This window comes from Hypomesus transpacificus, chromosome 23 (genome assembly GCF_021917145.1).
Source record: "Hypomesus transpacificus isolate Combined female chromosome 23, fHypTra1, whole genome shotgun sequence".
In the NCBI taxonomy this organism is placed as follows: Eukaryota; Metazoa; Chordata; class Actinopteri; order Osmeriformes; family Osmeridae; genus Hypomesus; species Hypomesus transpacificus.
In genome coordinates this window covers 3313162-3325733 of record NC_061082.1, presented here as the reverse complement: position 1 = coordinate 3325733, position 12572 = coordinate 3313162, and the positions used below count along the sequence as shown (strand labels likewise).

The 12572-nt window shown below is 44.6% G+C and overlaps 1 protein-coding gene across 3 annotated transcripts in view; it reads right to left on the bottom strand.

The window, feature by feature from the left end:
* The window catches only part of gpm6bb (glycoprotein M6Bb), a 30398-nt gene that overhangs the window by 8569 nt on the left and 9257 nt on the right, over positions 1-12572 (bottom strand). Inside the window, exon 1 of one of the 3 annotated variants that reach the window (XM_047046218.1) lies at positions 5111-5301. The exons of 1 other annotated variant lie outside the window; for it this stretch is intronic. In XM_047046218.1, the coding sequence (XP_046902174.1) occupies positions 5111-5159 (49 nt within the window). In that variant the 5' untranslated portion in view covers positions 5160-5301. Of the gene's footprint in view, positions 1-5110; positions 5302-12572 lie in introns of those variants that run through there. One more of the 3 variants, XM_047046220.1, reaches the window with a different exon arrangement.

Genomic DNA, 12572 nt, shown 5'->3' with positions numbered 1-12572 from the left:
TCTCCGAGCTATAATCGTCAGTCTTCTCTCTGTGTCCTTTGAAGACACTAAACATAAACAAGCAGTAATTACCATCTGTCCCTGTGAACGTGATGAATATCTTTCCAGAAGAGGAGTGTGACAAAGATGTATGAGCATACATTAGTTTTGCATCAAATGGACAGTTGAGTGGCAGGAACAGTAACAACTCACATGGGTTTATTATCAATTCCGCTGAAGGAGAATCTATTGTGACAGGTCATAAGGCAGGTTTAGAAGGCAGCGTGATTGCTCGCCTCATTAAGTGTGTGTTTGCTGTAAAAACAAGCCATCAACCATATTATACTTGATTTCTAATAACCAGATAGCACACAGCCCTCTCAGTCATCATATGGCATGACATGTTAGTCTGTAGCCCATGTCTGGTGGGAAATCATTGTCTACTGCACTGTTTTTACCACAGATCTTGAACCAATATGAATTGTTTCATGCCATCCAACCATTTCAACAGACCAGCTACACTACTGTGAAGCTGCCCTAGTGGAGCTGTATCACAAACAGTACCCCGTCCCGCTCTCTCCTACTCTGAAAAGGTCAAGCTGCAAAGTTACTATCTGCTATCTGCCGTCTTTCTATCTCCATCCACTGAAAGAGACAAAATAACAATTACCATCAAAGGCCACCAATCCAGTCAATGTGCCATCTATTTCATGTTTAGCCTTTAACAGCTCTGGCCTGCTTTCCTCAGCAGTTCACCACCCAGCAGTGAATGATAGCCTTGGTGATACCTCTAAGAGTGGTGTTGAACAGAGGTTTTTCACAAGCCGCAGACAGACAGACACAAGCCCACAGACAGGCAGACAGACCGACAGACACAAGCCCCTGCAAACAAAGATCCTTTTACTCTCTGGGCTGAAGTCCCGTGCCTCTGGTAAGGTGTTATGTTTAATAACTCTATAAATCCAAGGTGGTATTTTCTCAGCTGGGGTGTACACGCTGGCTGGTTAGGCTGATACCTCTGTAGCTCACTGAGACAACACTGGCACGAGCACAGACCCACCAACTCAGTTTAAACACTCACCAGTCACCACCACAAGAATACTGCTCTGTTCACACAAAGAATCACTGTGAAACTATGGTTCGCCTTTGCCTTGATCTATGAAACAGATAGAAACTGGGGGGGAAATCATATCAAACACCCACTGTACCTAGCTGCTGTTAATCCAATCTCAAGCAGGAATCCTATTCTCTGCTGTGCTTTTGCTTTAGAGGAATAATATCCGCCTCCATCAGATGATCTCTGATACTCTCTAGAAGCACCATTTCACCCCTACAGTCGGTTACATATTTCAGAGTCAACACTTCACCATTGGAACCAGAGTTTTATTACGATCTGTTTATTCATTTAGCTTCAGTGACCATCACAATATCAAATACTCATAGACGGGGGGGGGGGGGGGGGGGGGACATGGGCTCTCTAGTCTCCCTAAACTATTCCAATTTCAAGACTCTGATATTTACTCAGTCTTCAATTCACCACTTGTGTGAACTACAGACTTGGTGAGTATGGAGAGGCTGTGTCCACAGTGGTGTACTGTGGGAAGGCAGACAGTGATGGGGCTCTAACGGCTAGCTGTGCAGAATCTGACAAAAGGTTCTGTATTGTGCAGTGTTAACCGTACAACACAAGAGTCATCTTATTTTCATGATCTCTCCCTGACTGTGCACGTGTGGGTCTTAACAGCCGAGAGGATATTGCAGTCTTTCATTTCCACTGTAAAGTCCTCCTCCACAGGATGAGACAGAGGGAGTTGTTTACTTGCTGAATGACACACACACACACACACACAGGAGATGGAGCCCATTGGCAGGACCTGAACTGAGAGGACCTCTCCAAATGAAACTCACATTGGCTCTTTTTTCTTTGATGACTTTCACATGCTCTGAGTCACTGACTGATATCCTAGTTTTCTAACATACAGGCACTTCAAGACTCCACACATAGGGAAAGGGAGAAAGAGAGAAGGAAAAAAAGAGAGGGATGGAGAGAGATATACAGTGTGTGTGTGTGTGTGAGAGAGAGAGAGAGAGAGAGAGAGAGAGAGAGAGAGAGAGAGAGAGAGAGAGAATGCAGAGCGCAACAAAAACCAAAAACAGAGCAGTCGGAGAGCGAGGGACATTTGGGATGCCTAACTAATGTGACCAGCTGCGATGACATGGTGCCAAACAGTAGAGCTCTCATTACTATGGTCATGCTATGGCCTAGATCTTCTGCTCCAGGATCACAAGTATTGAGAGAGAAATATATAAACATATATATATATATATATATGAGAGATATAGAGATATATATTTATATATGAGAGAGAGAGAGAGAGAGAGAGAGAGAGAGAGAGAGAGAGAGAGAGAGAGAAGAAAGAAAGAAAGAAAGAAAGAAAGAAAGAAAGAAAGAAAGAAAGAAAAAAGAGGGAAAGAAAAATAAAGAAAGAAAAAGAAAGAGGAAGAGAGAAAGAGAGAGAGAGAGAGAGAGAGAGAGAGAGAGAGAGAGAGAGAGAGAGAGAGAGAGAGAGAGAAAGAAAGAAAGAAAGAAAGAAAGAAAGAAAGAAAAAAGAGGGAAAGAAAAATAAAGAAAGAAAAAGAGAGAGGAAGAGAGAAAGAGAGAGAGAGAGAGAGAGAGAGAGAGAGAGAGAGAGAGAGAGAGAGAGAGAGAGAGAGAGAGAGAGAGAGAGAGAGAGAGAGAGAGAGGAGGAGAATGGCTGGCAGTCAGAAAAGCCCTAACACAAAGGGCCAGTGTGTAGCCTGTGTGTGTCCCTGGTCTGTTCATCAAGCTAGGCCCTCAATGGGAAGGGTCATTCAGAGCAGCGCTGGTCCACAGCCATGCTCTTCCGGTCATTTATTTGGAAGCTGGAGCCCAGGGCAGGCCAAACACAGAGCTTCATCCTGTCTTCCCACCATGCAGTGCAGCACAGTGGGTGTTGGAAGAGATGGGTGGCAGCCACTTCACACTCCAGGAGCATCCTGTTTCTCTGGGCCACTCTCAAGACAAACAGGAATCTTCCGCTGTGATAATCAGATGGCCAATTAAGACCACGACAGGGAGAGTATGCTGCCCACCCGTTATAGTACATGAGAGGTGGAGTGAGAGAGAGAGAGAGAGAGAGAGAGAGAGAGAGAGAGAGAGAGAGAGAGAGAGGAGAGAGAGAGAGAGAGAGAGAGAGAGAGAGAGAGAGAGAGAGAGAGAGAGAGAGAATAATCTAAAGAGTGATCGATTTAGAAAGAGAGAGAGTGATCCCACAATTAAGAAAGAGAGAGAAAAAGAGAGAAGGAGAAGATGAAAGAGCTTGAGAGGCAGGAGAGAAGATGAGGGGGGAACCCCAGCCCTAACCCTGCTGCTGCACTGGGCTCCAGCTAATCCAATCACAGCCTGTACCTTCAGTTCACTCCATCACACTGACCCCCACAGCTGGCTCTGCTTCATCACACACTCCTACACCCCCCCCCCCCTCCCCGCAACCCTGCTCAGCTCGGCCATCACGTGACCCTACCTGTCAACACCATCTCTCACACACACACAAGACCCCCTCAACCCCCAACAGCTGGGAAGCTGGGAAGAGCTGGGGGACTGAGGGAACTGTTTAAAGCTTCACGGTCACAGCTTACATGTACAAGGCTTGGGTTTAAAGAAGCACAGTCCAAAAACGTTTTTGTTGGTCTAAATTTCAGTCAGGGTCCTGCTTTCTACCCTTCAAGGCTGTCAACAGAAAAACAGACACAGTACCACCCTGAAGAGTTTGAATATCTTCATATCACTGTCTTTCCACTCTCTCTCTTATTTTTGTTTTCACACACATCTACAAAGGCTCCCAGCCCTCATAGTTAATGAAGGCATTCAGGCCTTATCTGCCATCTCCTCTCATTATTAACAGATGTGACCAGTTTGCAACAACTGTTGTTGTTGTTTGTTGCCCTTCTCAGGGCGCTCTGCCAAAACACTGTTTATGAGAGCCTTTCAGATGTTTCCATGTCGACGTGTATTGAGATCTGCACGGTAACGACCAGCCTCTAGAGAACAAGTGATCTGATGTGTCTGTGAGGTGGTCCGACGCTTACGGAACGATAGAAAAACGCTTTGCAATGCTGGCTAATGCTAGCTCGGCTAATGACTGGTGACTTCTGTTCAGATTGCCACTTCAATCATGACAGAGCGCTGGAGTGATAGAGGCATGCAGAAAGCAGTGTCACTGTAAAGCGTAGCTAGGTTACAGTGATGTTATGATGTGGTGACCATAATTCAGATGCATACAGCAAGTGAGTCCTTTGCTATGATTCTCTCTTGGGGGGGGGGGGGGGGGGGGGGACCAGAGAAAGGAGAAGAAAACCAAGATGTGAAATCCACATCTTGCATCAGCTGATTCCAATGGTCGTGGTTGTGTACATGAGAATTTTGTGATCTGTATGCATGAGTATGTGTGTGTGTGTGTGTTTGTGTGTGAGTATGTCAATTTGTATGCACCTGTATGCAAATGTGTCGGGGCGAATGCATTGTATTTGTGCTGGTTTGTGTGTGTTCGTGTCCCAGTAGAGTGATTAATCACCAGTGGTGTCAGTGTGACTGGTGATGCGCTTGTCTTTGTTCTGGTCTCCCATCACACAAGACCCCTCTGATCAATCCCATTACTGTCCCACTCACTGACTAAAGCCCCATACTGACCCACACAATATGTACCGTCATGATTGATGCACCCCACATTTTGCACTAAATAAACAGCACTTAACGGTGACTCTAACACAACCTAGGCAGCCACTAATGAAATGACTGGCTCAAGCAAAGCCAACAATAAACAATTGAATAAGAGCCTCTTGTAAATACTTTGTATGGAACAGGTGATAGTTGAACAGACAGAATAAAATGAAACCAAGCACACATTATTACAATATCTCCATGCTGGGATAGGTGAACTACAATGGACATAATTGTCAGCGGAGCAAATGAGTTTGCATGGAGCCCCGTTGAGCATAGTCTAACCCTGCTATTGTGTCGTGAGCCCAAGCAACCTCAAGTAGGTTAAACCTCCAGTAGACAAGGTTGTGAAAAGAGCTAAACTGGCCTTTTGTTAGTGCTCAGTGGTACCTTTTTTGTCTTGGCTCTGCCCTTGGTTCTCTTCTGATGTAGTTTCCATGGTGGTTTTGAGCCAATCCACCAAAAATTATTCCTTTAAGCAAATTCTCTCCTCCTATCGCTCGCTCCCCCACTCGCTCTCTCCTTCACTGTCTCGTCCTCTCTTGCACGTTTCCACTCTCTTTCTGTTGCACTCACGCTCTCCTCTTTCTCTCTCTCTTTCTCCCTCACTCTCTCTCTCACTCTTACTCTCTTTTCTTTCGCTCCCTCTCACGTTTTCCCTCGCTTTCCTTCTGTCCTGATTGACTGAGGCACAGTTCTGTTTTAGAGGTCTTGTCAGACTGGATTCGGTTGAGCTCAGCGGTCCATGAACAATGCTGCCAGCTAACCTACAAGTCCAGTTCTGTGTCCCTCGGAATCCACTTTCACAGGAAATACTGTGCACTTGTTTAATTCGCACTGACTGTTTAGGGATTCTGTCTGTGTGACACATTTGGCCCATTACCCCCCCCCCCCACACACACACACACACACACAATATCCCCGCCCCCACCCAAGGACTCTCCCTATAGGATGCGTCTTGAGTCTCTTCCTCAATGTCTAATAGAATGGCACCATGAATGACAATTGGGAGGCGGCGTGCCATTGAGGGTGGGTTTGTTACATCATTGGGGGTTGGGGCTCCAGAGGGATGAAAGCCCCGGTCTGTGTTCCTCAGGGGAGCGGGGTGGTGGGGTGGGTGATGGGGTGGGGGGTGGTGGGGTGGGTGAGGGGGTGGGGGCTGGGGTTGTGAGAGGGGGGGGCGTGCATGTCATCCCACAATCGTCTGCCTCTCTTTCCCATCCGACTGAAGCTGGAGGGGTGCTGGGTGTGGGCTGCAGGGGGCAGACCCCTTCACACCCTGATCTCCACCATATGCCCCCTGATCCCTGTGGCATACATGAACAACCTCTGGTGGCGTGGTCTTCCCTCCATCTGCTGACTCCCAGCTCTCATTTTTAAAAGGACAAAAGAGAAGGATGAGGACCACCTCCTCTAGAAACAAGAAAAAGACAGACCAACAGACAGACAGACAGACAGACAGACAGACAGACAGACAGACAGACAGACAGACAGACAGACAGACAGACAGACAGACAGACAGGCAAGCAAGCAAGCAAGCAAGCAGGCAGACAATCTTGGCAATATTTGTTTGGCATAGAGTAGCTAAGCCAAGCCTCCTGAGGCCAGCTAATTAGCGAGCTAGTAAAGCTGGAGGTGAGGCTAGAACTAGAGAAGGCTTCTCCTGTGTCCACAGAGACCAGATGGGGGATTGGATCCTCAAAGTTTAGGGAAATGAATTTAACAGGGACCTCACAACAACAAACTCTCCACAAATCTGCAGACACTTTCATTGTCAACCCTGTAAAAACATCACAAGGACAGATTTAGACCCCTTTCAGAAAAGAATGAGACATTTGCTGATTGTTTTGGTTGAGTTTAGGCCTACAAAGCGATATTTCATGTTGGTCGAAGGCAACATGACAGACACTAATTGATGTAAGTGGTTCATCTGAGGCTTTGACATTATGGTGAACCTTGTAATTCTTCCACTAAAGGAATTGTGAAACATGAAGAAGGAACACATGAGTGAAGACGACAGTCAATTCCCTCCTAATAGACACTCAGCTTTCAGCTTTGCACAGCTCCAGTTCACAGGAACTAGGCTAACTCTCCCCATCTCATCTGTTTTGTAAGAAAATCCCAATAAACATAATGCAAACATCATAAACATGCCACAGAAACATAGACATCTGCACCCTGTTCAAAATATAGTTTTTCTTCTACAGTATTGTGGTGGCTTGTTTATGAAATTGTACATCGAGTAGAAATACTTGGCTTCTGGACCATCACAAAACACCCTTCACACACTCAGCTTTCAGCTTTGATTATTCTTCTGAAACTGTTCAAGTTACAGTCAACCAAAGTGCAGAATTGTTTTGGACTGGCACTGCATCGTGTTTATGCTACCAGCGTTTGTTGTAACAAATCAATTCCTTATTTAGCTCAACTCCCTTCAGGGAAAGCATTAAAGAGAAGCAACAACTCCGAAGTGAAGGCGAGAAAAAGCCCTTCAAGCGAAGGCCCCAGCACACCCCAGTAGGTCACAGCGCTTCTCTGTAACTGCGATGTTGAAAACAATAACTCCCTTCCATACACATTCCAGGTTCTAACCACAGCTCTCTACTTTCATTGCAGTCTATTCAAACAGCATGTGAGGGCCCTCTGAAACTCAAAGGGAGTCAATGTGTTTCAGCAGTCCTTTGGGTTCATATCATAATTAATATATGGCCCTGTGACTTTTTTGTCTGCTTTCTTGGTGTATTTGTTATTTCAAAGGGCTTCTTAGGCCACAGGGAAAGCCATCTGTGGGAACCACCTCAACGCTACCCCGCCCAAAAAAAGACGGTGCCTGATGGACTAGAGTGCCAACGCATTTCCCCAAAACACTTGGATTGGTTGAATGACTGTGAGAATATCAACCGCACATGGTGACAAAGCAGGGCATCACTGAGGGCCTTACAGAGCCAGCCTGGGGTCTGAGAGAGAGAGATCCAGCCCCCTTGTCAAGGACACCATCTGAATGATGATGAATCCCAGTCGAATGCAAGGAGCTGCATTGTGGGTCAGGCTTTATGGCATGAGACTGGGCCTGAATGGTCTCTCAGTGTTCGCTCACCCGTGAAGACCTGTGCTCTGCCTGGCCCATACAGAAGAAGGGAGTTCTCATGGAGCCAAGGCTCTGGCCAAGCAGGGGCCTTTCACTCATATGAACAGGCTGAAACATCACCCTCACCATGCCAACCTCTCTAATTAAGCTATGGATGGACCAGAGGGAAGGACATCACATATGATGGAGTGAGGGGAAACCTGTTCGGGATGCCTTACAGAGACTAAATTCCTAAAGGATTCTGGATGTTTTTCGTTTTACACTGTAGAGTGAGGATGAATTACGTATAAAGACCTTACTCCCAGCCTACATGAGGTAGTAACTTTAAATGATGTTGACCTAGTTAATACTTAATACAGCAAGTCAATGTGCTCTATATTTCTGACTTCATGTTTTGGCATGATGCACTACTCCATTGATCTGTTCAGGAAGGCACTGGTCCATGTGCCCATTATGCACATCCATTCTCTTGTTTGTTGACCCATTTACAATAAGTGGCTAAACAAGAACAAAGCAGTTGAAATGCAGTGATGGATTTTGCTTTAGCTTTAAAGCTGCACTAGGTAATATTATAAAATACATTATATTATTCAAAAAAGCTTCCACGATTCTAGTGTGAACTTATGTGCTTTCCTCCAGTTCCAGATTGATGGACAGTTACACAAAATAAGCCAAGGAGCAAAGCCCGCCTCACCAAAGGCAATTGCCTGGAACAAGATTGCTGGAGCATAATTGGTTGAAAAGTAGCAGGCCGCTCCACTGGCAATGAGCTGTTTGTGTTCCTAAACAACTCTCTATGATACCTTTGAATCACACACAGCAAAATAAAAGTCCTATTCTGGGAGACCCTCTAGACTAAAGTGTACTGTGGTGAAGCACAGCCCAAAGCTTTTCTCTAAAACATGTGGCCAAAATGTCACGTGCTGAGGGCTTGCCATTCTCAACAAGAATACAACATCAGAGGTCTTGATCTTCCAAAGAACACCAGGAGGCCAGCTAATGTCGCTCTGGTTTTGTTTCAGTACCCTGACATTGTCTGAAGCCCCCTGGATGCACCTTCACAGAGGAAATGCCACAGTTTTTATTGGGGAATAAGTGGATATGCCATTAAAGAGTAACCATCCTCATTCATTATAGAGGAATACATGGAGAGAGAGGGAAACCCATGATGGTCGTACCAACAGTAATGAGGCAGTTGCTTCTCTTTAAACATGTCAGACTGAGCAATGGGATTAAAAACATGCATGACTCATGCCAATGCCCGAAATAGAAATACAATTATAGATTGAAAACATTGTTTATGGAGTTTCAAAGGGACATGCTGTGGTAACTGATTGGGCAAGGTTTCTTCGAAAACAACTTCCCCCAAATGTTTTCAAACAAATTGCAGACAAAAACAAGGATTCTCAGTCACGTGATGCTATATAGTGGTCAATCTGGATCAAATAAATAAATGAATGAATAAAATCTTCTAAAAAAGTTAACAACTTTAACATTTTCTTCAAAATGTCAACCTTTGGATACTGATTAAAAACACATGGAGTTCATGCTAACTGCTTCAGATGTTTGAGACTTCAGAAAACGGATGATATACTGTCTGAACTTCAGCCTCAAGATACTAACCACAGGGTCATTGTGTGCTGGAAGGATGTCTTCATGCATACCAACACATTGCCCATAGGTTTCCATCAGCATACAATCATTTAAACCCTTTTCCACTCACGGTTACAAAACTATCAGCCTTAGCTAGGGAGTCAGATGGCTGAGCGGTGAGGGAGTTGGGCTAGTAATCCGAAGGTTGCCAGATCGATTCCCAGCTGTGCCAAATGACGTTGTGTCCTTGGGCAAGGCACTTCACCCTTCTTGTCTCGGGGGGGATTGTCCCTGTACTTACTGTAAGTCGCTCTGGATAAGAGCGTCTGCTAAATGACTAAAATGTAAAATGTAAAGCTATTATTCTCCTATAAAACCCACAATCTCTCCTGTGGAACCTGGCTCGTTGGTTGAAACTATTGTGCTGTCCACTGGTAGAAATTCCCTTCCCAGCTTAATTGCTAGTGTTTGACCAGATAAATTCCCCGGTTCTCTGATTCAGCACTTTTCTAATTGCATGTTTGTGTTTCTGTCATTTTGGGTCTGGAAGATTGGGGATGCCTGGCAGCCATGTTTCCCCTCTCATGTGACTTCACACCCCTGGTGCTGGCACCCTCCAGCTGCTCTTTAGAGTACTGGCTGCTGGGAGCTGGAGTAGAGAATCACAGATGCTTCCCATTACCCATGTTTCCTGCTCCACCATGGAAACTGCCACCAGGTTTGAAGAGCAAAGGTTGACGACCCCTACAGTCCTAAAGATTACAGCTGTCTTTAACACCATGCCTTGAGCCTTCAGAGCAAAGCTGGGGGGGGGGGGGGCGGTAGGTTGAAAATGTGCCCAAAGACTAGAGATATTGAGTAGAGCTTTGGGATGATTCAGTTGTTTCCAGACAGAGAATACTGTATTTTCGATTTGTTGTGATGACCATCAGCCAGTTTCTGTGGTGGGCCACATTATTTCACACTCACTTCAGCATGCATGGAAGTACAAAGTTACCTCTCCAGTGTCCAGTTCCGATGATGTCAAAACAGCCAAAATAGTGGCCCCAAAAAGTATGGTCTACTAGAAAAATTGAGGTTATAAATAACAACAAAGCACGTTTCCATTGCTCTCATGGGTAAATGGAGTTCATTCAATAATTCTTCGGGAATAAAAGAAACCACTGAAAAAGCATTTGGGATGGAATTTCCTCTCTGCGGGTGAGCAGAAGCTAGCCATTAACCCCATGATCCATTTACTCCACAGATAAGGGAAGAGAAAAGCAAAGCTCAGTGAGGTCTCCTTAATAAGAAACGGCTGTGTCGATGTATTACTGTAATTGTTCCTTGTTGACAATTACAGATAGATAATAGATAATGATAACAACAAACACTACAGATCCTAAAATAAATTCTGCTTTAGCCAAGTCTCTAGGTAAATGTTTTGCAATGGCTCTGGCTTTTCAATAACGTAAGCACTTGACTGACTGCTTTCCTTCAGCAGTAACACAGAATTTGTGATTAAAACCCCCCATGGAGATGATATCCCTTTAATCTGACTCAATCTGTCCCCTCCACACCCTGTCTCTCTGGGGAGGAGACCACATTCACACTCGGCAGCTCTGCTAATGAAGCCTTCAGTGATGACTAACGATAATGGTCATCAGCTCTAATTGCTTCCTCTTGTCTGGCTGCTAAGTCATCTTGACAACACCTATTAAGACCATCTGAGTGGTCTACTGTTTTAATGGAGCTGGACACAGTATCAAGGATAAAACAAAAGCTCACCTCAGAAAATGTAATCTTGTTAATATTATGTCCATGAACTTTTTGCTCAGGAATGTGTATTAAAAACCCAAACATTTTATTTTAAGTTGGGTTGGTGAAAGAATCAAAATAATGGAAATCCAAACAATGAGCAAAATCGTCTCTCGATCAATGCAATCACAAGGATTGTACAGTAGCCTATACAGTTTGACACCTGTTATAATACTAGACTTGATGGTCTACTGTTAACTTGGCTCGCCAGATGGTTTGTAACACATAACCATCTGGGAAATTGTCTTTGGAAACTGTTTGGAAAAGGGAAAGCACTTTCAAAACATACTTGGCAGGTGATTGGATGAACTATATGTCTATCAGCGTCCATCATGGATGAACTAACTAAAAACAATCATAATATACAAGTGCCATTTTACGAGATACCGAGTATCTTGTTTACATTGCTGCCTGGTTTGAGGTTGTTTACATTGTAATAGGCCTTGATGACTGCTATGATGTTGCTGTGAGGCTAGTGAAATCTTCTGTGTCCTTAAAACATCCCAGTGCCTTCAACTGATACTTCATACAGTGTATAAACATTACAGATGATGGCCAACATTTCAACTATGTGTTGCAAGACAAAAAGGCTATATAAAAAAGAACTCTGGTGTTTTCAGATGTGCTGTACACTCTTGTAATGTCATCAAATTCACTAGCCATGTTCATTATTTAAATGTGAAACTATTACCGTTGTTTGACTTTGAAATCATGTTTTTCATGCCTTATTCATTTGTTTTTTTTTCCCACATCACAGCTGAACTTCCATCTGGCGAAGAGAGACACGAACTTCGTTTGACATTGTTGTTACCCAGCCATGTGAACCACCTCAAATCTGAGAAGTCCACTGTGTTCCTTGCATGAATAAGAACAGCTGCTCCTATAGAATCTATTATCAAAGTCCCTGAATTGAACAAGGAAAGCACATTTTTACCCAGAACGGTGTTATGAATAATACTGTATCACTGTACTACCAGACATGGAAACATGGCCGCATGTACACACAATGTTTTACAGTCTACAGTATGTTCAATATGGACATACTTCTCTTCACGTTAGAGCAAGTGTTTCCAGACTCAGAGATTCTACTTCTCAAAAGTTCCCACGCTACAGCTGGTGCCGTTGTGAATAACATTAAGCTGGAAAGGCCTTTCGTTTTGTCAAGTCACACAGGGCAAACACACACGAACCTGTGGGCACAAGCACACACCGACACACACACACACACACACACACAGACAATAGAGACATAATAAAACAGAGACAAGACTCTCAGGCTAATCTTGGGGGGTTTCCCATGACTATCCTCGCGACCCCACCCGCCCCCCACGATTCCCCTTCTCTCTCTCAGCTGCTGGAAGCTCTTTCTCCCCA